This window comes from Adelges cooleyi, unplaced genomic scaffold (assembly GCF_023614345.1).
Source record: "Adelges cooleyi isolate 19-005CV unplaced genomic scaffold, UGA_ACOO_1.1 ACOO_flye_CR_arks_rails_tigmint_CR_PRNA_1, whole genome shotgun sequence".
Classification (NCBI taxonomy): Eukaryota; Metazoa; Arthropoda; class Insecta; order Hemiptera; family Adelgidae; genus Adelges; species Adelges cooleyi.
In genome coordinates, this window is record NW_026095751.1 from 6015288 (window position 1) to 6040068 (window position 24781).

The following is a 24781-nucleotide window of genomic DNA, read 5'->3' on the forward strand; positions in this document are numbered from 1 at the left end:
CGGACCCAACAATGAGTGTTTACAGCCACAACGACTTCTCTGCTGCTGCTGCTGTTGGCCCTTATGCTGGTTTAGTTGCTATCTCTCTTACCTAAACTTCTTAAATTGCCGCTTTTTGCCTACCGGTACTTAAGAAAATCCACTAAAGCCACTCTGAAAATCAATGGTCACTGTTTTGAAAACAACCTCGCGTGGACTCGCGAAATCTTTTCAAACTAGTCAAATGTACAACGTGACATAGCACAGTTGTATTTTCTAAGTAGTTTTCGAACAATTTTTGATATGTACGACTATGAAAGTAGAGGTATTATTATTATTTTTTGAATATTATCTAAATAGCTTAACATATTATCCGACAAAAGCCAAGTATGTATTATTATTATTATTTATTAAAGTTTAAACTTCAGAAATGTCATATTGTAGGGTAGGGCGTAGATTATTATATAAACCACGTTGTGTCATAAAACTTTTCATTTCTATTATAATAGTATCTCGTCGGTACAGCTAGTTTTAGTAACTTTTTTTATGACTAATACAGCAAAATAGAAGTTTCAACGTTATTAGTGTCATTAACTGTTAATTAATTAGCTTTTATTACTGAACGTAAACCCACAATAGATAGTTTTTAACTATAGAATATATGGAAATATATCAGAAGAGCGGAGAAAATATAAAAACAGGGAAATCTGACAACCATTATAGAAAATGAAAAAAAAGAAGATAACAAGAAAAGAATACTATTGTTACAAGGTTCACAGATCGCATCTCCAGAATAACAAATAAATTCAAAACCAAAACGGTATTCAAACCAAATATAATAATTGGACCGTCATTCCGAGACCCAAATGATAGGAAATGCAAACAAGGTGCTTATAAATACCATTCACATATGGGAAATTATACATTGGACAAACTCGAAGATCAACAGAGATGAGGATAAAAGAACACTAAGAGATTAGGACTACAAAATAATAGACAAATCTATGGTAGCCGAACATGCAAAAAACAGCGTACATCGCAATGGGCCGTAATGGGTCATGTGTGACCCATTACGACGCCAATTGATCGAGAAACTCGGTTGCAACTATGGACATATAAATACCGGTAGCAATTAAGCGATGCTATAATTACTCAGTATAGTTGCGAAAATAGAGCGGTGACTATCTCTCTGAAGACGGACCATGCATTCGGTTCGAAACGTCAAACTAATGACAACATGGCTGGATCTAAAAATTATCAAATTAAAATGTATATAAATTTTATCCACTATCTGTCAGATAAATTATTTTAATTTAAAGTTGTTTGATTTTTATTTTTTAAAAATAAACCAACAGATGCAACTAACCTAGTCACTGGAATTGTATTATATTATAGTATTCACGTTCCCTAGGCAACGGCCAAAGATGTATGAATTGTTCGTCTAAAACACTAGATGTAGAAATAACTTTCCATCCCTTCGCTCTACGACCCTAATTGTTTTGGAAGTTTAGGATGCTGTTTTGCCCTTTCATAAAAGTATTCAATTCTAAAAGTCGCGCAACCCGTTTTCGAGATTTTGGCGTTGTTGCACATTTTGATAAAACGAGATCATAGAAACATTTCAAATGCCAGAAGTATTCTAAGAAAAATATTGTTCAAGAGCACAAATTATTACTTGACAACGAAAGTATTTTGTAAACACAAAACATATTCCTACAGTTAAGACCATATCAGTCGTTTGATTAAACTTTATAAATGCTATGACAATATAGGTACATAACCGATCATGTGGATACCTCACACTATACCAAGAACCACTTTTAATTTGTTCACGCCGTCAAATGATGTTTTATTTTTGCCCAACGAGATCCGACGTGGTATCAAGTCCGAAGATTTCAATTGGACAAGGCGCGTGCCAACGGAATTGAAGTACATGTGTTTGAATACCATTGCGAATAACTTCAGAAAATTTCCCAAAGATCTGTTCCAAAGAATCACTCCCATGAACACGGTTTACTTGACCGAAACGCTAGACACGGGTTTGCCATTATCGGCGGTCACACGTGTACCGGATGGCGAATACTGGAAACGAAGGTGCGATGACAATTGGCCGGATTTCAGTAAAACTCAACCGAACGTTAGCTCTTACAAAATTACATTCATAAGTGAGTTTGTATCGAAAACCATCGAAAACCTGACACCGGGCTACGTGGACCGAGCGGAATTGGCCGAATTGTTGACGGCTGCCAGCCCCTACATGACGGTTTTGAGCTGCTCGCAGTTGTGCATCCCAGGGTCTCTGTTGCACGAGTTGGACATGGCGGAAAGGGATGAACTGCCCGGAGAACCGGTCCACGTAGATATAGGTTTTGTATTGCGCCATTTGACCGGACTGCGAGAGGTGAAGTTGGTTTACGGTGCTAAGAGCCTCAACGGTGTGGATTACACGCCCGACCAATACAAGTTCAACATAGAAGACATGGACGTGTTGGGTCGTGGTCTTATCACAATGAACTATTTGACTAGCCTGGCTATCGTCAAGAGCGATTTAGACGTGGTCAAGTTTAACCGGCTATCGTTGTATTTGGTAAATTGTCCCGGTCTGGAACGAGCAGATTTTTCCTACTGTAAGATGGACTCCTCGGCGACAAAGTCCGTAGCCAACTATGCTAAGGTAGCGAACAATTTACGGTCGATTAATCTTTTCTGTAACGATATCAGTCCCGACGGAGTCGAAGCGTTAGCGTACGTTGCTTTGTGGAGAAGACGGAACAACATGATAGCTTTGGGACTAAATCTAGGTACAATAACCCCATCCCATTCCATCCTCTCATTAAATGAATACAATTACATTATTGAAACTAGTTTGGGTAAAAGATAAAAAATCATCAGTTACTATTGGAGTCGGTAATCAATCATTCAATGGTCAAAATGTCTATCTAAACTCTACAGTCATATTCCTATCGAATACAGCCAAAATCTCAAACATAAATGTTACACATTTTACTATGTTGTTTTAAATCATGTTCTAATACTAGTGTACATTATTTTGTTATTGTCTTAAAAGATTTTTTTTCTGATTAGCGTCCTGGATGTAATTAATGTTTGCTTCTTCAGGTATGAATAATATCAATGACATTGGCGCTCATTACTTGGCCTCTGCTATAGCATCGGGTATGCAACCGTTTAGTGAGCTTCGGATACGTAACTGTCGAATAACCTGCGTCGGAGGATTAAGCATTGTGCATTCACTCGAATATGATCAAGGGTTGCAAACTTTCCAAATAGATAATAATTTGGTAGGACCAGAAGTAGCCGTTGAATTGCATAAGCTGTTCCGAAATAATACTAACATAAAATATTTATCGGCTCATAATTGTGAATTTCCTTTGAAATTGGAAAAGTTTTTAGAACGTGTGGCTTTTTGCAATCTACGTGAAAAGCGTTCAACGTTAACTTATTTAGACCTCGAAGACTTAATAACACCCGATTATGAACCAATAATAAATTCTGAAGAATTAGATAAAAACAATGAAGAATATGAAATAAAAAGTGAATGATTCACAACATTTATTTGATTTTAATTCAGTTTAATCGTAATAAATGTTTTTTTTAAAACTAAATGGTATCTACTTGCAAGAAAATCTGGACTTACTCATAGTTTTTGTTAAAAAAAATTGTCGTTATATGATATAATTTATACAATATTATATATGGTATTGATTTGATAAACACATATCAAACAAATTATCGGCAATGTTACTGTACAAAATATTTTATCAAAATTAATTAATTATAGTATGGTTTGAATATGGTGTCCGAAAAGTGTAGGAAATAAACCTTTTAAATATTGTAGATATCCGATTCTAAATTAATTTAAATCTAATATCTATATTACAATTGTATATTTAAAAGTATGTGAAGGTATATTAATAAACAATTAACACATTGAATAAACGATGTGTATTTCTAATTAGAAATTTACATTCAAACTGATACTTATTATTGCCATAATGTCCGAGAGAAAAGAATACTATTTAAAGTCACAAAAATTAAAAACTTATTTGATAAAAAAAAAATACTTTTATTTTATTTTATAAAAAAAATACTTTTAAGGATGTAGTTTATTGTTTACAACAAAACGAATATAAAAACATGCATATTATTACGCTGTATGGACACAATCAAACGCACACATATATATGTATGAGTATAATAATTTATGTTATACATTAATTATGTACAATTGTACATAATTATGTATATATCATTCAATTATGTATTTATTATGCTAAATTATCAATTTATTTTATTTATAATATAAATTTACTTTGAATTAATAGCTTATTCTCTGCTAAATTCAAAAGAAAAACATGAGTCATCAAGTTCAATCACAGCTAATGACTGAACGGATAAAATAAAACAGAAAATGCATAGTTAATTGTATAAATTTACAAGTACTATATAAACTAAAACATAACTTCTACTTTGATACATTGTACTTATGTTAAAGACACTTTCTATTAATATTTCTTTTAAGTTTTTTAATAAGTATCTCCACTCATAATCGTGTGTATTGTTCATTGTAATTTCATTTAGTATGGTTCACAAACAAATATGCTTTTTGTAAAAAAGATCACACATCAACACAAATTTTGACTCAAGATTAAGTTGTAGATTCTCATTCTTTAGTAGCTTAGAAGCAGGAAATAAGTATTTTTAGTGTGAAACTTTATTTGTGTAACAATGAAAACTAAAATAATGAAGTTATTCGTCAAAAACATGCCTTTCGGGAAAAGTCTCACGTCTTGTCGAGTAGTCTGATTTCGATAACTTTTTATTTTTAAGTAGATAAAATCCTACAGAACTACATGGAGTATCTATTGTTAACGTATAATTTCTAAACTTAATAATAAGAGTTTGAAAATGTCCAACTCTTACACAAAGTTGATTTATGTTAATTTCGTTAAATTGAATAACATTTCTTTACTAAAGTTACAAGTTATAATTCAATTTATTTTTTAACTAATTTAGTGAAGTTAAAATTAATTTATTGAATCAACTCGTGTTAATTTATAGAAAAAAAAAATACCTTGTTATTATGTTAAAAACAGTCTATTAACCGTAAAAAGATTTGTATAGGAGATATTTCACGAGTCATAATATAACCATAAAAACGAAGTCTAGATAAGCAAGTATTGGCAATTTTTCGACGTTTCTTGATATACACAATCAGAATACAGGGTGATAAATTCAACACAACTGATAACCTTGTATAGAAACTATAGAATCCAGATTAAAACCAAAAATAATAATTTATTGGTCGGTATTATATGCTAATAATAGATATATAGCGGTAAAAATTACTTTTGATAATCACCGATAGTTTTTAAAGGTGCGAACAAAGTACAACGCATTAAGTTATTTTAAATTTGGATGTCCAGTCACTTTCTAATTAAATTTGAACACTTCATCACAACAGTTGTTTTTTTTAAATGAATGAATTCATCAATTGATCCTTTGTTAAGGGATATACGTTTTGGGAATTATAATCATGCAACATAATGTGCCAACAGTTCGGGACAACGATTCAATTACAAATAATATCCTGTACATTTTCCGGGTTTTGGGTTTGGAATGGCACTAATTTTCCAAAACCACATGACCGCAGTCGAATATCATTCCGGTCGTGTATACTACCGGTCTGTATATAATATCTCTAACTACAGCCTAGGTTGTTATATGTATGTACACGTAAGATAATCATATACACAAACTGTCGTGTATAATTACTTACCCACCCAACTTAACGCTACTAGGATTCTTTAAAAACAGAAAATACATATTTTGGATATATATGAAAATATTCTGCTTGAAAATAGACAAATTCTTCAGATAGTTACAAGATTTTGTAAAACTGGCTATGAGTAATATCCGCTATTTTATAGAAATTGTATAGAAAAATAATATACTACCAGTCTTTAGGAAATATGATTAATTTTTATTAAAGGTATATGTTTAGTAGTAGTCCTTTAGCGTACGCAATTTAACAGTCTTAAGTACGCTATAACTTTGGTAAATTATTTCAATAGCTTCTGGATTCTTTAAATTCATAAAAAGTCATTGCATATAAAATAGGAATAGAAACTGTAAAATAAGTATTATTTTTGACGGATGTCAAAAAATAAATTTCATCGCTGTTAAAATAACAAATTGAGGAGTATGTTCACAAGCCGTGAGATGATCTCATTACCGAACTCGCTCCGATTTTTAATTAAATAGCGAACGCGAAAGCTTAATTGAAAGCTTGATTAATTGTAACATTTATTATACGCCAAAATTAAATTCTCTAAAAGTACTACGTTATTGTATTTCTAGTATTTATAATTTATTAAATGCAATTTTAACATGATGAAATATAGCATTGAATAAATATTATTATGTATATGCTATAGAATAAATATGATAACAATTTTGTCATAGTTATAAGATTACATATTTTTATAATTCTACTATTAGCACTGAAGGTGACAACATAGTCGCTGTGAAGTACGTATTTACATTAAAGTGAACAGTTTTGTGGATAGGATTTTTATTTAATACACATTTTTCAGCTTCTAAGATTAATAAAAAAATATTTAATTTATCTACTACACTTATACAGTATAAAAATGTATTGGCTTGAAAAGTTAAAAAAAAAAAATCAGTTTTTACTTAGATATATAATACTTACCAAATATATTTCTTCACCAAGTTAAGTTTGTTAAATAGAACTCATTTTTTCTCCAAGTACATTACTCCGTTAGGTATCATTTCTTTATATACAATCTGCAAAATAAAAATATAAACTTCAATTAAAAAAAAACTAATTTCTATTCTTTTGCTTATGAATATGTTTTACACAATATTTATTCCATCGACATATTGTTAAACATCTAATGCAGTATACATAACCGCGTATGTATTTTATTATATTAATTACAATACTGTTGATGTGTCCTTTAAAAAAGCTTAATTTATGAAACATTAGGGGAACAGTTTTTTTAAAACCCCTGTAGGGAATAAGACTATAAATGTAAGAAGTAAATCTCCCAAGAAATATATAAAAATATGTTAATATTTTTGAGCACCTTTCAAAAATGATCTACTACATTTTTTAATAAAAAATAAACAACTTTTCCGTATCGTCAAAGCCAGGAAGGAAGTTGGAATAATTATAATAATAATGTCGTGTTTCCTTTGCAGGAAAAAACTGGTTTCCGGTTGAATTCTTCGTGGTTACGGCTGTCGTTGTCAGAAGTAAATTGGATACTACAGTGGACAATAATTTAGCGAAAAGGACAATGGCACAACAACACGCCTTTGAACCTAAGCTCAACATTAAGTTGTACGAGCTTATTGTACTACGGTGGAATGTCGAAATTATTTTACCTACTTATACATGTAGTATACATTACACAAAGAAAGGAAGGTAGACACTGTAGGGCAAATAGTAGGTGTATTACGGTACGCGTAAAAGTGTTTCTATTAATGCGCCGTTGTTCCAGAATCTCAAAAGTAGTGGCTCTTCGGGTGTTATGAGTCCCTTTGAACCGTACAAAAGCGGTATTGCAGCAGCGGGCGTGTCAAAAGGTCCGCGACGATTGTGTTCGTGGCATTTCGTTTACCGGCGTAGACTTGAAAAACATTTTCTTACTCTTTCATATTATATTTGTGTTTTAATGTAAATCTCGAGTAGCCATTATGCACCTACTGTACTGTCGTAGTGTCCTTTGTTAGCTCCTGTACGGTTACGCCACGGATCGTTTTTAGCGAGAGCGATGAAAACACCTTGGAAAACTACAATATTATGCTTAATGTCAATCACATTTAGACAATTGTCGGGAAAAACAAAAAGAAAAACCGAATAGCCTTTCAATAACTAGGTGTTTTTTTTTCACGGTTACTCATTGTTCGATATTTTTTTTTCTCGAAATAAAAGCGAATAAAAAAATAAAACAAAAGGAAATATTAAGTGTGTTTGTTTCTTTTGCTATACATTCCGTCATCGTCGTCGTCATCGACCTGACAAAACAAAAAACTTAAAGACGACCGTGTTCCGCCCATCATTAATTTCGTCCGGTCCTGCGTTGGTTGATTTAAAGTGTAGACGTCATGCAGCCGCCAAACGTCCATTAACACATCTGTCAAGCGAACACCTTTTTGGGCACGGCCGTTAATGCGTATGTATAAAACACAGCGTAAGACGTTGTTCCGCTGTCGGAATAAAAACAATATGAGTATAGATATACATATACATTGTGCGGGTTATATATTAATTGCTCGGCTTTATTTTTATATTTTGTCACGCCGTGAAAAATGTTGCGAAACGTTTGTTGTCGTCGAAACAATTAATTTTTCAAACGCCTAAACCGACAACGGATTAGCAACGGCGGCGTACAAGCGACGTCTTAATACGTTTCTCTTTTTATACCTTTTCCGTTTTATCCTTTTCCCTCCTCTCCGTGTATAATCCATACTTTGGGTAGTCGCACGTGCTTTGTCTTATCCGCCCGGCCTAACACCTAGCGCCGATAAATTAGGCCCAAAGCGTATATATATATATATTATTTTATGGGACTGATCGCCGCAAAAACGCAAATCTGACAAAGTATTTTTACTTACTCTACTTATATAGATTTATAATTACATGTAAATGTTACACCACAGTTGTAAAACTAGCCAACTAATGAAGTGGACAACAAGTTTGCTCACTTCACAAAATGTACCAAGAGTTCGGTCCACAACACTACTCATACGGTAAACGGTGTACTGATTTCACCTGATTAAAACTTTATATCATATTTAGCTAAAAATAATTATTTAATTAAAGCAATTTTGATAAAACGATAATGTAAATTTAAACGAACAGCGAGGTATAATACACTAATGACAACGAATACAGCTGGTAAATGAACACAGGTCGGAGGTCACAAGTGCACAATTTAATTGTAACATAAATTAAATCTAAAATAAAACATAATATTAAATAGTTGTTTTGCCTAGTCATAAACTGGACTCTTGGTCCATTTTATGAACTGAGTAATAATTTGCCATTTTCCCGAATTGAATAACTGCTCATCTGTAGTATATTGAATATAAACACCCAATTTCCAACTTAAAAAACCCGCCAAAAATTATATTTTTAAGAAAAACATTAACCTAAAATTTATATTATACTTTGTTAATTCTCTCGCCAGTTTAGCTTAAAAAATGTAATTTAGTTAAACAATACTAAAATTAAAGGCTGACTTTACTAAGCCAAACTGGCTAGAATGGTCATTAGTCATAAGTAAATTACAATGTTCATTTAATCAGCAGAATTAAGCGATAAATATATATTTACTATGATATAAGTCTTATAAAAAAACAAACAAATTTAGACGAGCTATTTTATTTTATCTAACCATGACATTCTTATAATATATCATTATGTTTAACAGAACAATCTAATAAATAGATACAACAATCAATTTAAAACCAATATAAAACATATTCAAACACTACATGATTCTTATATATATATAATATAGACTAATGTATTATTTTTTTCTTAAATACAACTATTCTACAATAATATTGTTTACATTGTTGTGAAGAAAATTTTATAGAGATAAACGCTACAATGTTTCAATAATAAATGCAATTTTAAAACTGTTTAATTAGTTTACAAAACAGTCAGTATTTGACTATATTGCCTATCTACATTTTAACTTTGACCTGTTTTTATCATTTCAAAGTGTCTACTTGTTATATTTATATAATCTGTTGAATTGCAATATGCGTTGAGTAGTTTGCCCGATAGTCTTAAATTAGTTGTATAGTTACTTGGTTCGTGGATCTTATATAACATTTTATAGTCTATAATATGTGTCGAACTATATTAATACTTGTGTTATATGTATTAAGTCCCCTAACTAGCATAGCAACAGAAAACAATGATCTGCGGTAAATACAATATTATTTATATAACATAAAATGTAATTATTTTAATTTTATAATAAATATATATCTATTGAAATTTATTTAAACAATGTTGAATTTAGCACAAGTTACAAAGTTTTGCTGCGATCAGACAATGGTCATATAATAGTATAATGTATTTTCCAAAAGTGCATATAATACAAGATTTAAGCATTTGTAATATTATTAATCAGAAAATGATTTATGTTAAATTTAATTGTCAATATATATAATTTTTTTTTCGACACCTCATTTTTGGTTAATTATTATAAATTGATTCTTTTTGGATATCCGTTTGTATTCATTTAATTATTTAAATACTGTACAATTGGGCATCATATACCACCAATTAATGAAATGTAGTTGTAGGTATAAATATGTTATTTTGATTTCACTTTCATACACTACTTAATATAAGATTACACGTTTACTTATTAAAATTAGAATTCAGAATGCTTTTACTGGTATTTATTATACAGATATAATAATCAGAAAAAAAACTTTGGACCTCTATAAATAATAATTTTTTAATAGTGATTTAAATTTTAAGTAATTTCTAATGTGGTCAAAATTTGATAGCAGCCTAGTCTTAAATACATAGACTTACTGAATGATACTTTATTATAACTAAGAATATATCCGTATCTCAGAGCAAAAGTATATTAAGTTAAAAACTTCAATTGCCGGGGTTTTTTGGTTCACCTAGATTTAAATTTCGCGCTCTATTCTCTGATCTAACGTGTACGACGTTTGAACTCTTAGATGGACTCATATCTAAGTTCATCTATTTAAATTAATTGGGTAAATTTAATTAATTAAAATAATTGAACAATTAAATAGTTAATTAATTGTTGATAACTTATAAATAATTTTATTGATCTTCCTGTAAAATTGACATTTTATGACTTAATACACTTTGCTCTTGGGTACGGATATTATTAGTCATAATAATACTATTAATCTAATTTAATTTCTATAATTTAAAAAATTATAATTTTACCATCAATTATCGTACAATAAAATTTTACTTACTTAATAATTGTTATATTGTTTATTTCAAGCACGGATTTAACAAAACTTTAAATTGTTTCAGCTTGCAATTATTAAAAGAACAAAGGTTACCACAAAATGACATACGTTTACAATACCATACAGAAGTTAAGCAAAATCTTAAAAAAAACCCACCAACAAATGAAAATATTACTTTGTTTAAATATTTAGACGTAAGTTTAAAATAATATTCTATTTTGTTCAATTTTATAGTCTCATATCTTCAATGGAGTTAGGTGTACTTAAAAGGTAATAAATAACAATGCATTTGTTTCCAGAGTGAATATTATGCTCAAGTGAGAGTTGGTAAACCCGGTCAAATTTTTAATGTTATTTTTGATACTACCTGGGGGGACATGTGGATTCCTTCGAAACTATGTTCCTCGAAGGTTGACCCCATATGTGGTAAGTCCGAATAGTTGCAGAATGTACTGTAGTTTTAGAACTAATGGTATTTTATATTTTATTGATGTTTTGCTTAAAGCACACAAAACTAAGTACGACCCTGACGAATCTTCGACTAATATACCTATTAACTCTGAACCATTCAATGTATCGGGATTGATTGGTAATTTAACATGCGACACCGTAAGAGTAAGAATACATATTATAATATCAATACTATTTCGACATTAGGGTTAAGCATAAGATATAGTACCTACACTTTTCATACATTTTTAAAAACTCATATTTATGTACATTTAGTTGGCCCACTTGAACGTATCGGATTTAGTTTTCGCCGAAATAAGGCAGTTTCCAAATATTTCGGACTATCGAACGATGTACGCCGATGGAATTATCGGCTTGGGGTACAATAATTTAGCACAAATAGATAGCGTCCCATTTTTTTATAAGCTACTCCAAGATCGAAAAATAGAAAAACCCATTTTCTCGCTGTACTTAAATCGGTAAGATGATGAGTTTAAGTAGTCGATTCGGTTTTTTTTTACATTAGGTGTAATATTATTATTTGCTATTACAACGAAAATCATAATAAAATACCTATTATAAAGTTTTACATTGTTCAACAGAGATATAACCACAAAGAAAGGCGGAATCATATTTTTAGGAGGAATTGAACCTAAGCATATTGACGGTGCCATGACGTACGTGCCAGTAACAAAAAAAGGATACTGGCAATTTCAAATGACCCAGTAAGTTATAATTAATCCGTATTGTATAATAAATAGTCTAAGTTAGGCGTTATGATATATTTATACGTGATATTATAAAATATGTAAAAGAAAATTAAAAAAAAAAATTAGTTTATTTGGATAAAACTATATGACAAAACCATAAAAACAAACCGGTTGCTTAGTCATAGCCTAATGGTCTACATGTTTGCTGAGTGTCGCAGTCTTGAGTTCTTCGAGATCCATTGCATTCCAGTTATTGTTTTGATCGAAAGAGATGTTTTGAATGGCTTCAAATTATTCTCAAAACTGAGATGATGAATGAAATGTCTTTTGTCGCGGTATTGATGATGTTCTGAACGAAAGATGTGGGCTTCTGATTGGCCTGGTCGATCGGAAGCCTTTAATTGGCTTTTTCGTTTACTATTCGGTACGGCGCTTGTGGTGGTCGTAAAAAGAACTGTTTTACTGTATTCTGGGCTGTCACAAGGTGCCTATATTTATTTCAAGATTAAGGACACAGACCATAGTAATAAAACATCTGGATAAACTTTTTATTACTTTTAAATAAGAAGGTTACAGTAATAAAAAAAATTGTATTATTGTTTATAGTACTAGTTTTTTTTTTTTTACTTAGATTTACAATCATAAAATACAATGTTAAGGAGAAAAACAAACTGTATTACTCGTTTTGTGATACTCCTTGTCAAGCAGTAGTGGATAGCAGCACCAACAAAATAGGTGTGCCCGAAGAGCAATGGGTCGCGATAAACGATAGAATAGGTGCTACACTTTACGACCAAGAACGTTATTCAGTGAGTACCTACTATTGCTGGCATTGGTTTAATATAGATGATAGATTTAAACTATGTATTTTTTTATTTAGGTGGATTGTAGTAAAGTTAATAAATTACCTATACTTACTCTGAATATTGGCGGTAGAAATTTTACTGTAAAACCGAGGCATTACATACAAAAAGTAAAACAATTTTTCTACCTGATTTATAGTAATAAGTACAAAAAATAAAAACAGCTTAATGATTTCAGGTTGAAAATACTAAAGCTAATATGGCATGCTTAACGACTTTTGTAAAAACAGAATTGCCTCAAAATACATGGACATTGGGTGGAGGATTTTTGTCTAGTGTTTATACGACGTTCGATTTAGAACAAAATCGAATAGGTTTTGCGAATTTGGCATCCGGATAGAACACTGTTAATACAAATTTGGTGTTTATTTGAAGTAGACAAATGAAAATAAATATACAACACTATTGAAACAAATTATGAAATATTTCGATTTTGTGTAAAGTTAATACAATGGTATACTACTAAAACATACTTCCGTTTTTTTTACCACAAAGTAAGCAAAAAAGGGACTAGGAAATTAGAAACGAGAAAAAAATTATCATACACGTGAACATTATGCAAAGCATAACCTAGAAAGCCAGTATTTATATTTAGTTATTAAGAATCCCTATCTAAAATAAATTGTATTGTAGATAGAGTTTCTTAACAATTAAATACGGTATGTTTATTACGTCGTGATTGGACATTTTTCAAATGTTGTAAAAAATATCGCTGATAAATACGTAGAATATGTGTAGAATATCCAAACCACCTAAATAATGGTGCAATAGTGGAAATAACTCCTTTCTGAAGTCGTAAATGCCTAAACTTTTAACATACATTATATATTTTATCCTCTTTGGAACCAGGAGTAGACGTTGCTAGGACAATTTAAGACGGGCAACATCTGGGTCCACCATCTGCCTCAACGACTTAGGACTTTTTAATATTTTCTTTACCCTATTACCGTTCTGAGATTGTTTTACCAAAAGCGTATAAAAAAGTATAATATATGCTGAGATGCGTTATTAACTTCGTAAACAGTTTTCTTTTAAATATATATATTTAATTTTCAGTCATCGGCTGTTATTAATTATATAGTTATTTTTTCTTAGTATTAAAACAATCTCAATTTCTGCACTCAACATTTTTTAATCAATAAAAATAAATAAATAAAGCGTCACCGTGAAGGTATTTTGCAATATGTAGATCATATCCTCAATATAATATTTAGAGCTTATGTGTAGGTATGTGTCACGTACTTAAACCCATGTGATATTCGTAATGCATTTTACTGTCCAGTGATTTTTGATATTGGTTACTGATGCGCGCTGTAATATCTTGAGGGACCATATTCTAGTAGTAATTAATTGTCGGGGCGCAACAACACATGTGTAAATTAGTATACTCTATGATTCTGGTTCCGCAGATAATCTGGTATCCTCATGAATAATTTATATTTATTACAAACACTTTACCAAAAATTAAATATAAATAAAAATAATCATCGTACCTAGTTGAAATTATTATAAAGCTCCTTTGGTTTTTTTTTGCAAAACAATAATTAAAAATCGTAAAGTGTATAATACACTTTAGGAGAATATAGAATTTCCTTCCAAATTTATAATTTGAACAAAATAAATAACATAATATTCTCATCAACTATGATATGTTCAATTAAAATACAATTTCAGTGTAAAATAATACGTTGTATTAAGTCTTTTTCATCTTCTAAAATTTCATAAAAAAATTAATTAATGCAACCAAAATAGTTATCTCAATTTGTTCTTCTCGGGATACAATATAGATTTCACGTGTAGAACTTAACAAATACCGAATGTACGTAGTTATAGTTTAACATTGAACCCAGTTTATGACTATATCGTACGTGGCGTTTTTTTTAAACTATTTTATAGAAAAAAGGTAAAGGGATAATAGGTACGAACCTTAAAAATGTACATCGTTTTATTATTATTGGGTGAAGCTATTTGTTTCTTACAAACTCTACACTTTTACTATTTTTCATTGAACCCAAAGCCAGAAGGCATTATCTTTGGAAAATAAATTAGATATTATAGTATGGTACATTTTTATGACCACAGTCTTCAAAATTCAATGACAAATAATGCAAGCTTGTATATCAATACGATACATAGGTGAATTCATAACGGATGTGTATTAGGTACTATTATAACCAGGGACTAATCGTACATTTTGCCCGTTAACTGCGATTCATTATCTTTGGTTTATTTTTTTTTTAAATGTAATTTATTTTTGCTTAGCTTTACCATATTTTTTCTTACACAACGCGACCAGTGTAGAGCGATCGTAAAATCGAAGGCTTTCACCATTAAACCAGTGCAAGTCCCCGCTGCCGTAGATAAGAGTGTCCGGACAAAGACTCCGGGAAATCGAATGGAGATCACGTGCATGCATATATATATCATATTATACGCACACTATATATAATACTCTATAAGCCTCTTAACATACATCTACAGATTGGAAATTCCAATAACCTGTAAATTACCCGAACGCCGTTATATATAATTTTTTTTTATGCAAATTTAAAATTGTAAATATACCCGGGAATATTGAAATACCATACAACATTATAATTGATACACGACTATCTTCAATCCTTATTTTCTCTCTTCTTCAGAAATTCGGATTTTCTACCTACGTATATATTATCTATTCGGAATAGACTATTGATTATTCCAAATTAGATCTATATAAAAATGTCCACACACGGAATGGCCATGAAAAATATTGACCGAGCAAGTATAATCTAAGAAATCAAATGGCCAAGGACATCAGAAATATTGTATTGGTACATAAATCAAACAGCAAATTACTTAAAACTTTTCAAAAATTTGTTTAATGTGTTACAAAATGTTATTAACAAAATATTGTTTTAAATATTATGATTTAGATATTGGACATATATTTTCAAAACATCTATTCTACATTAAATTTCGCGGCAAAACACCTTTAAAAAAATGTTTGACACTAGTTTAGAAAAATGTAATTGTTTATTTTGTTAAATATTTTTGACCCTTTTAGTTGTAATATTTTTTTCTATGACCATTTTTGTCGATAATCAATGAAGAGGAAGTTACCTAATTAAACATAAAATTATACTGAATTGTTACACCATGACTAATTAATAAAATAAAATTATATTCAATATAAATAAAGAAGAAATTGAATAACAACAATATAAGTACATTACATTAGTCAATTTATATTAACAAGCTGTGGTACATAGTTTAAACTCATTATTTATTTTTAGGCTATGTAATAAATTGAAAGACTCTCCACACCTTAACTCGAGCATTGTTTTGTGTAAATTTTGAATTTTTTATATAATAGTATTATTGTATAGCTAAAACACGTCATATACATTATGTAATATATTCCGAATGTGAGATAATATTATTATGAATGTATTTGCTGTTGCTAGGTGTTATTTGATATTTTAACATTAATATTATTAAAAACGAACATGTCTGAATTGTTAGGAACTTACAATAAGCGCGGTAGCGTCATCAACATAATCACTCTTCGAGCACACGTTTAGTGCACTATGTGTGGATCGCTCTCACGTAATGTCTAATGACCCTAATGTTCTATTAAACACTTGTCAGTTGCCAGCCAACCCAAGTTTTGTAACCTTAACAGCAATAACACATAAGACCACCAGCTGTTTTTGAAAGTCTAATAGTTTATTTTTTTATCTGTAAAATGCTCAATTATTATAACTTTTACGTACCGCAAGTAAAGCGAATTCGCCGGCCAAGTTCAAATTATTGCATTAATAATAATTCTATAAAAAATCCATATTTTACAATAACATACCCTTTCGTATACAAATTACAGCCTCCGTTTTGTATACCTATTTTCAAGTGACAAATAATTCTAAACAGTTAAATAAATACCAAATCTTCTCGCGAACCAACATAATATAGCGGTGAAGTTCGGGAAACTAATGAAATATTATATTCCAGTACCTTAGTCTAACGTTCATAAATAAACATCTTATGTACACATATGATTTACTAAAATTCGAGTAGAGATTTCTGGAAACTTTAGCATTAAATGTACAGATAATTTGGTAAATTCAACGACTGATAATTATTACTATTCAGCTAATATGTTTTATTTAGAAGAGTAAAACAAAATGATTAATATTAAAATTAAATTTTAAACGAGTGCTTGAGTACTAGATACTATAATATTGCGTTATATTTTTCCTCTCTTTTGGTTAATCCACAATCAACAACAAGGAAAAAATTAAGGGTAGTACTTTCCATATTTTTTGTTGTATCTTCTATTTTCGTTTTCCAGTTATCACATTCATTTGTATTCACCAAAAGAGTTTCAAAATTATTATTCGTACCGCTAAACTCGAATTTATATTGTTCCTACTCGTAACCAGGCTGCTTAGTTTAGCGTCGGTCATCAAAACCGAGTTCAATTATGCAAATATCGTACAATTTGTTCTTTCTTTCATATAATTTAGACATAAAAAAAAAATAAAAGATGTACAAATAAAAATATACGTTCTCTGTAGAGTAATACAATGTTAACAGTAGGGAAAAAACGCCACAAAATATATTTTTCGTAAGTAGGTAGTTTTATCGAGTAAAATAAAAATAGCCTACATAAATATATATATATATGTATATAACAATAAAATCATACTACGGTATACGTTTTCAGCCGGGCAAACTTAAAAAAAAAAATACAGTTTTTTCAATTTCAATGTTGACCGTAAATTGCTAATTTCAGTAGTTGTACTATTAAAATATGTACAAATAAAATCGCATGATACACATTGTTGCTTACATTTATCGATTTTTCATTATGTTTTACTACCCTGGTATTTTTTGGTAAGTGGAATTTTTGTGGAAATTTAGGTAATTATTTTGTTGTTTATCGCTACACCGCCGCCTGACTATCGATTCAATCCCTCATATACTGAAGTTGGTATAATATATAAAGGTATATATAAATATATATATAAACGTATACATTTTTTGTTTTACTGAAATAGTTTCTCTTTAAAAGTATTTTGTGTACCGTTTGGATTCCAAGAAGGTCTATAATGATTTTTTTTACTTTGAGTTACTCGATAATATAATATGAACTCGAAAAATCAATTTTACATCCCAAATTTGTTTGCTTATATAGCGAAATAAAGTAAGCTAGATAAGCTAGCTTGGATAAAACTAAATAGCGAAATCAAATTATTTTATCTCCAAAACTGTACCAAGGGGTTTGTTTATGATAGCCAATTAGCTATTCTGGTTATGCTTATTATTTTCTGAGAAAGAGAAGAATAGGTAATAATTCACTTATATATTATTTACAAAAAATATCATGACTTCTAACGTAGAAATATGTATAAAAGATTATTCAATAGTCAGGTGTCTCAATGTTTGTATTGTGTAAGTTTATAAGTATAAACGTTCCATGTTTTCATAATATAATAAATATAATCTCTGTATAGGAACATTTTTATTATAGTATATTATGCTATCTAGAATGAGAACTGCATAATTTCTTGGTATATCTCTACTACTTTTTACTCTAAAATACTGTTCCCTTTGGTCCTATTCATTTTACACTGTAACGAGTGCTGTTGTTTGTACTTTTTAGACATTATTTACTTCTTGGAAAGTTTTCTTCGCTTGAATTTTCGACAGTATACTCTTTAGAATCGGAAAAATAGCTCAATGGCTGTACAACGCTACAAGTTTTATACTGTAAATTGTAATACATGAAAATTGTTTACCCGACTTTCCATATTAAACTTGGCCTCAGTACAATATATTTTGATAACGATTTGTAAATTCTTATTTTGATAATATGATTCACACTGCTCGATATGATTTATGTTATAATTATAAGCATTTATTGATTCTAAAATGTCATTTCTATAGTAAACATAGTATTATGGATCTAAATTTTAAGCTTAAAATTTTTCTCATTAATTAAAATACCTATGTTATAACACTTTTTTCGGAACTACACTGTCGCATACTTATTATAGACAACACTTGAGAGGGTATCGTTAAATTGTCAATAAAACATTTACAACGTCTTGATATTTTAAAGTGTTTATTTATTATCTAAAATAAAAATCGTTTAAAATTATGTTATCTGCGGTGTATTAGTAGATGAACTCTTTAATTTTTAAAAAGAACACGTACGCTGTCCGGTGAGCTATAATAAATCTTAAGAAAAGCATTAGAGCGCTTCATTTTCTACTTCCTCCATTAGCCCCACAGTCTTCTGTCTCTATATTTTATAAACTCCTTGTCTTTTAGTAGCTCAACGAAAGTCCATATTTAACTTATCTCTGATTGCGAATACCGGAAGAAAGGAAGGAATAACAAGGGTTTCATGGGAACTTTGATAAATTAAACATGCGGGTTCGTCCGAGATCGTCTAAAGACCCACTCCATAAATAATTCATCGTTCCTTTTAGACGATTTAATTTTTTCTCCCGTTTCAATCGTATTCTTACATTATTGCTGCTACACTTAATGATTACGTTTTATGTAGCTGCGAATTATTAATGAAATTAAAAAAAAAAATTATCGTACAATAACATTTAAAAATAGTGTGAATTTTTAAAAAAAAATATATAGAAATATTGGCCCATATTATATTCACAAAACATTTGGTGTTATATGGCTTATTGCACATAGCGGACATGTCCCATTTAAAAACAAATTTAAAAAAATGTCCAATTTTTGATGAAATTCAGTTATAAAGAAGTAACTTTCAGTAATATTTTGATAAAGGTCAACGATTATTTTTACCATCGCTGACAGTGGGATTAGCAAACACAAATGTGTAACTACAATTAAGGTTAATTTATTTGTCTATAGAATCTACATATTAATGTGAAATAGCGAGGGTTATCGTTTAATTAAAATCAAACATACCTGTTAAAATTAATCAATTTTTTAAAACAATTATATCATAAAATTAGACAGTTACATAAAATGTATTGACTATATCCATAGAGACACATAAAATACTAGCATAAATAAAAGTAGCAATTTATAAAAAAAAAAAAAACATTGAAAAAAATGTAGCTTTCGGTGGGAACAAATAACAATCGATATGAGTATCAATGACGAATGGACCGATGCGATGCACACTAATATTTCCCTTGATCGCATTAAAAATGTAAAACAATTATTAGAAAATGGTGTCAATTTGAATACACAACTCCGTGACAGAATGACGCCGTTGCACTTGGCAGTTGAAAATGGAAGTCTAGAAATGGTGAAACTTTTGCTAGAGCACGGGGCAAATGTGAATAGTTTATCATATTTTGGAGAAAGCACTTTGATGACAGCCACTAAACGCGGAAATAAAGAGGTATGAAAATCTGTTTATTTTTTTTTAATATTGTAAAACAACTTAATTTATAAAATACTATGAATACAATTTCACGACTAGTTGCTAAAAGTAGTTGAGTAAAAAAAACGTGTTTAAAATTATTATTATGTATGATTTGATTTTTCATGTACAATTCAGATTGTAAAATTACTTTTACAATACAATGCAGACATGGAAATTAAAAACACAATGGACAGAACAGTTCTTCACCAAGCCATTAGTAAAGAAGATCATGAAATATGTAGTATTTTATTAGAACATGGAGTGTCGGTAAGCGTGATATCGTTGTTGTCATAAAACATTTATTAGTAGTCCTAATAGTATTTCATTTAATTATGAATTTTCTTTAAGTGTTTAGCGGTCTTATTGTAAATTTCAAAATGAAAGTATATTGATTATCAATATCTATAGATTTAAAAAAATATATAAAATAGATTTTGTTTTTTTTTTGGTAGTTGGTGCTTTTTATACATATTTAAGAACCGTTTAAAAAAACTTCGTTCATCTATTAGTCTGCAATAATTTTTAAGGTTATAGTTATTATTGTTTGTAACTTGGTTTGTTTTTTCCATAAACGCCTGTTAGATTGTAAGAAAACTAAAACTAAATGTTTGTTCAAATATAATATTTTTTTTAATGTTTGTAAGTTGAATACTATTTACATTTATATTATACACTTACTAAATAATTTTTGAATAAATATCTATTAAACTTTTTAAGTTGAATGAACTGTGCGACGATAATGTATACTCATCATATTACTAAGAGATATGACATCAGACGTTTTAACGTTAAATATTCAAAACTTTTGTCTGAAAGAGGCTCATATTATAATACATTTTAAAACCATTTTTTTGTTACATACATAATAACAAAATAATTGAATTATTAAATAGTAATTTCAAAAAAAAATAATAAGCAAAAAATGTACAAAGGAGAAGACGTAGATAGAAAACAATAAAATAAAGGTTTAAAATGCCATTAGAGAGCTTCTATTTATTGCCACATAATAGCCAACTAAAAAACACATTATTATCAATATCAGGCACCTATTGTCAATTTCTAAAAATAGCTTTTCTTTTAATAGAAAATTATTAACATTATTACAAATTTACATCATAATACAACTTGGTATATTTTTTTACTACATTTATAATGACAAAATGTATCACTTTGTTATGCATTAAAATAACAATTCGATACATATATAATGAAAATACAATTTTATTTTGTATGTTACCTAAGATTTATGAAGTTTATAAATGTCAGGTATAATACATTCTATACATATTCTTGAATAATGTATTAGTTCTTGGCCAATACTAATTCTTGATACATGCATGGTTGAAATTTATGGGTTATTGCACATCGTCTCGAATTGTTATCTTCGGAAATAAAATGGCAACGTAAGGGGATATCAATTTTACTGTGTACATGTATAATTGATTTTTGCACCCCTCCCTTTATGCTGATATATTTGTTTTTATCATCGAATATTTAATGAGGAAGGAGTGTATTTGCAATAACCTTGTATATTTCAATCATGGATACGCATGTGTCAAAACAAAAGTATCGATGCCCACCTCTGGTTATAGCTGTTGATATTAATGGGTTTTTTTTTTGTAAGGTTGGTCAACGTGATGTGTTCGGTGAAGCAGCCACGTACGCGGCGATCGTCAGACGTGCCCATCCGAAGATCGTGGACAGCCTGTTGTACGCCGGCGGTACGTTGTCGGATTTGGACGTTTGCGGACGCACGGTTGTCCACCGGTTGGCGTTGTCCACGGTCAGTGGCGACAGTAAAGCCACCGAATACGTCGGCGATCTGTTGTCTGACCACCAATGGTTGGCCGACTTCCCCGACGACGAAGCCGGCGCCCGGACGCCGTTGCACGCGGTGGCCGTCACCGGCAATTTGCAACTGTTGTCCGTAGTGTTGGCCAACAGCGGCCGGAAGGACGCGCCCGCTTTGTTCGGCGTAACGCCCAGCGAGTTGGCCGTCGTCTTCGACAACTATTACGTGGCCAACACGATAGACAGACACGTGGACGCCGACCGACTGATACAAAGACAGTCGATGATATTCGGCGCGGTAAAGCCAATCAGCAAGTTGTGATGGCCAACACACATTTTTCATTCTACCCACTGTCGTTTGCATAACAGATATAGATGTTGTCCATATTTCATTTTACAATAGTCACCAACACAGTATTATAATATTATTTAATATATGTATTTTGCTGAATGCGTAGACGTATGATTTATTAAACGGCGGGCTTAACCAGTTTTCGAAATAGCAATAAAAATATATTTATTGGAAAATCGGATTCGCGTCGAACCTAACAGTCTATTGTAGCAGTTTTATTTATTGAGTTACACGCGTAGTTCAACATAGTACAGGGTGGTAAATTTTTAATTAGAATTATTAGAACATCAGGGTTGTGTGTTGAAAATATAAGTCTACAAAAAGAAGAAATTATAAATTGAAAGAACTGCCCAGGCCAATCATGTCAACGATGATCCAGCCAGTAGATTAACGTTTGACATATTATTATATTATAGTTTGAATTTCTAAATAGCACTGCGCAGTTCATTTTGTGATTAAAACGAATAACAACTTTATTTCAACTATTCAGATTAAGTCTTGTATGCTCTTACATGACAGTTGTAGAGGGTTGAGATTCTCTTGGTTGGAAAACTATTAAATTATTATTCAAGAGGTAGTTAACCATTTTTTGTTTATTAAAATGTAAAATGTAAACAACTTCTCTTCTCATAGGTACATTAACATACAAATCCTTGTTGGCAATTCAAAATTGTTTCCAATTTTACAACGCAATCTAATTTATCTATTTTCATACTAAAAGTTCGTCACAAGACACAACCGTAATTCAAGAGATATGTGTTTTTGGAAAACTGTTTAAGTGTAACCGTATTAATCCATGAAAAAAATAAAAGATTAATTATTAGTTTGCTACAACGACCTATTTAATCAGCACATCTTTCATTCAAAAAATGAAGTCGAAATGTTGAAAAAGTCCACTTAGTCTTCTCCCGTCTCTAAAACTTTTTAATGTTTCGATCTGAAAATGCGCTAAAACTTCATAACAACGTCATCGCACTAAGTAACGTGACATTTTAAACCACCCAAAGACATTCAACCAATGGTTTATATTTACAATAGTCGGAACACGTTTTAATGTGATAACATGAAGTAAAAAACTAAAAATGTATAATATACATCCATTTGCAAAAGAAAAAAAACTTTATTTGACTATTTTATAAACTGTGTAACTTTTGAGATCATATCAGAAAACGTAGAAAATATGTGGAGATAATTTTTATTTGCAGCACGTCCTTCAATTGTAATGGCAAGTATGGAAAATTATATTGTAACACAAATAATTGAAAGTACTAATGTATGGATGCGAAATTGTTCATGTGGCCTAGAAGGGCTGTTTTTTTACTTTTTATTAAAAAAAAAATTCTACAGACTTGTAACAATGTAACATCATGTTTTACATCAAAGCCAAATAGCGGCGGTAGAATAGATGTATTTATGTGTAACCATATTAGTATACATACGAGTACATAATCATTTGAGCAACCGTAACGTTTAAATCTCCTTTAAATACAAATACATCAGAAAACTAAACTTTGGCATATATGCTCCGAGTTATTAATTAAACTTAACGATTAAAACTGACGAACGCAGTTACACACGCTTTGAAGAACGAGGTCCCGATTCGAATAATTATCTGTCTTGACAGTTTAGAATATTATTTATGCAAATGAATTTGTAGTATATTTATGTCAACTATATAAAATAATATTGTACAAATTCAATCGTATATATGCACATGTAATATGACTCGTTGTACGCACCTGCATCCGAATAATACCATGTACTATGCTAATCATAGAATCGCAAAATGACGTAAATAGCTCCTTCCACAAACACTGGGAAAAAACCTCCACTTTTTGCCCTTATTACCTATTGTAAAACGACAATAGCAGTCAGTTCTCAGTTGTCAGTTGCCATCAGCAGTTCTCAATTGTCATTCGTTTAATTCAGCCGTCGGTCGAATGCCATCCTTTATGACCTCTTGGTCACGGAGAGTGCGTTCGGTTCGACGACCATTACCTAAGTAATTCTCATGTAATTGTTTATAGCTCATCTCAGTGTATTAGTGTAAAATCCTCATTAATAGAAACGAAGTGTTTATCTATTATTATTCTATTTAATCATTTATTTGTTTTATTATAATTTAATTATTTTAAGATAGTCCGATTATAATTATCCTGGTTCACTATATTTCTTGGATAACGTACGTACGTAATGCTAT

The 24781-nt window shown here is 30.3% G+C and overlaps 4 protein-coding genes across 5 annotated transcripts in view; 3 read left to right on the top strand and 1 right to left on the bottom strand.

Annotated features, from left to right (window-relative positions):
* Positions 1-24781, bottom strand: part of LOC126834704 (hemicentin-2-like) — a 156235-nt gene that overhangs the window by 42620 nt on the left and 88834 nt on the right. For both annotated transcript variants that reach the window (XM_050566826.1, XM_050566817.1), the window contains one exon: positions 6713-6807. The gene's annotated coding sequence lies outside the window, so the exon portion shown is untranslated. The remainder of the gene's footprint in view (positions 1-6712; positions 6808-24781) is intronic.
* On the top strand, positions 1766-3539 carry LOC126835802 (dynein regulatory complex subunit 5-like). Its single transcript, XM_050568627.1, has 2 exons — positions 1766-2780; positions 3097-3539. Exons 1-2 carry the CDS (start codon positions 1766-1768, stop codon positions 3537-3539), a joined length of 1458 nt encoding a protein of 485 aa, XP_050424584.1.
* On the top strand, positions 9813-13448 carry LOC126834694 (uncharacterized). The gene is made up of 9 exons (XM_050566805.1): positions 9813-9966; positions 11075-11204; positions 11310-11436; positions 11516-11625; positions 11737-11939; positions 12063-12185; positions 12802-12979; positions 13051-13143; positions 13212-13448. Exons 1-9 carry the CDS (start codon positions 9887-9889, stop codon positions 13371-13373), a joined length of 1206 nt encoding a protein of 401 aa, XP_050422762.1. The 5' UTR covers positions 9813-9886; the 3' UTR covers positions 13374-13448.
* On the top strand, positions 20154-22551 carry LOC126835810 (ankyrin-3-like). Its single transcript, XM_050568638.1, has 2 exons — positions 20154-20414; positions 22063-22551. Exons 1-2 carry the CDS (start codon positions 20154-20156, stop codon positions 22549-22551), a joined length of 750 nt encoding a protein of 249 aa, XP_050424595.1.

Bases quoted from the DNA above. Each gene is read 5' to 3' on its own strand.
- LOC126834694 (XM_050566805.1), top strand. From the start codon at position 9,887: ATGTGTCGAACTATATTAATACTTGTGTTATATGTATTAAGTCCCCTA. The intron at 9,967-11,074 runs GTAAATACAATA...AAATTGTTTCAG, and splicing joins ACAGAAAACAATGATCTGCG to CTTGCAATTATTAAAAGAAC. The intron at 11,626-11,736 runs GTAAGAATACAT...ATGTACATTTAG, and splicing joins TAACATGCGACACCGTAAGA to TTGGCCCACTTGAACGTATC.
- LOC126835810 (XM_050568638.1), top strand. From the start codon at position 20,154: ATGAGTATCAATGACGAATGGACCGATGCGATGCACACTAATATTTCC. The intron at 20,415-22,062 runs GTATGAAAATCT...TTTTTTTGTAAG, and splicing joins CTAAACGCGGAAATAAAGAG to GTTGGTCAACGTGATGTGTT.
- LOC126835802 (XM_050568627.1), top strand. From the start codon at position 1,766: ATGTGGATACCTCACACTATACCAAGAACCACTTTTAATTTGTTCACG. The intron at 2,781-3,096 runs GTACAATAACCC...TTGCTTCTTCAG, and splicing joins AGCTTTGGGACTAAATCTAG to GTATGAATAATATCAATGAC.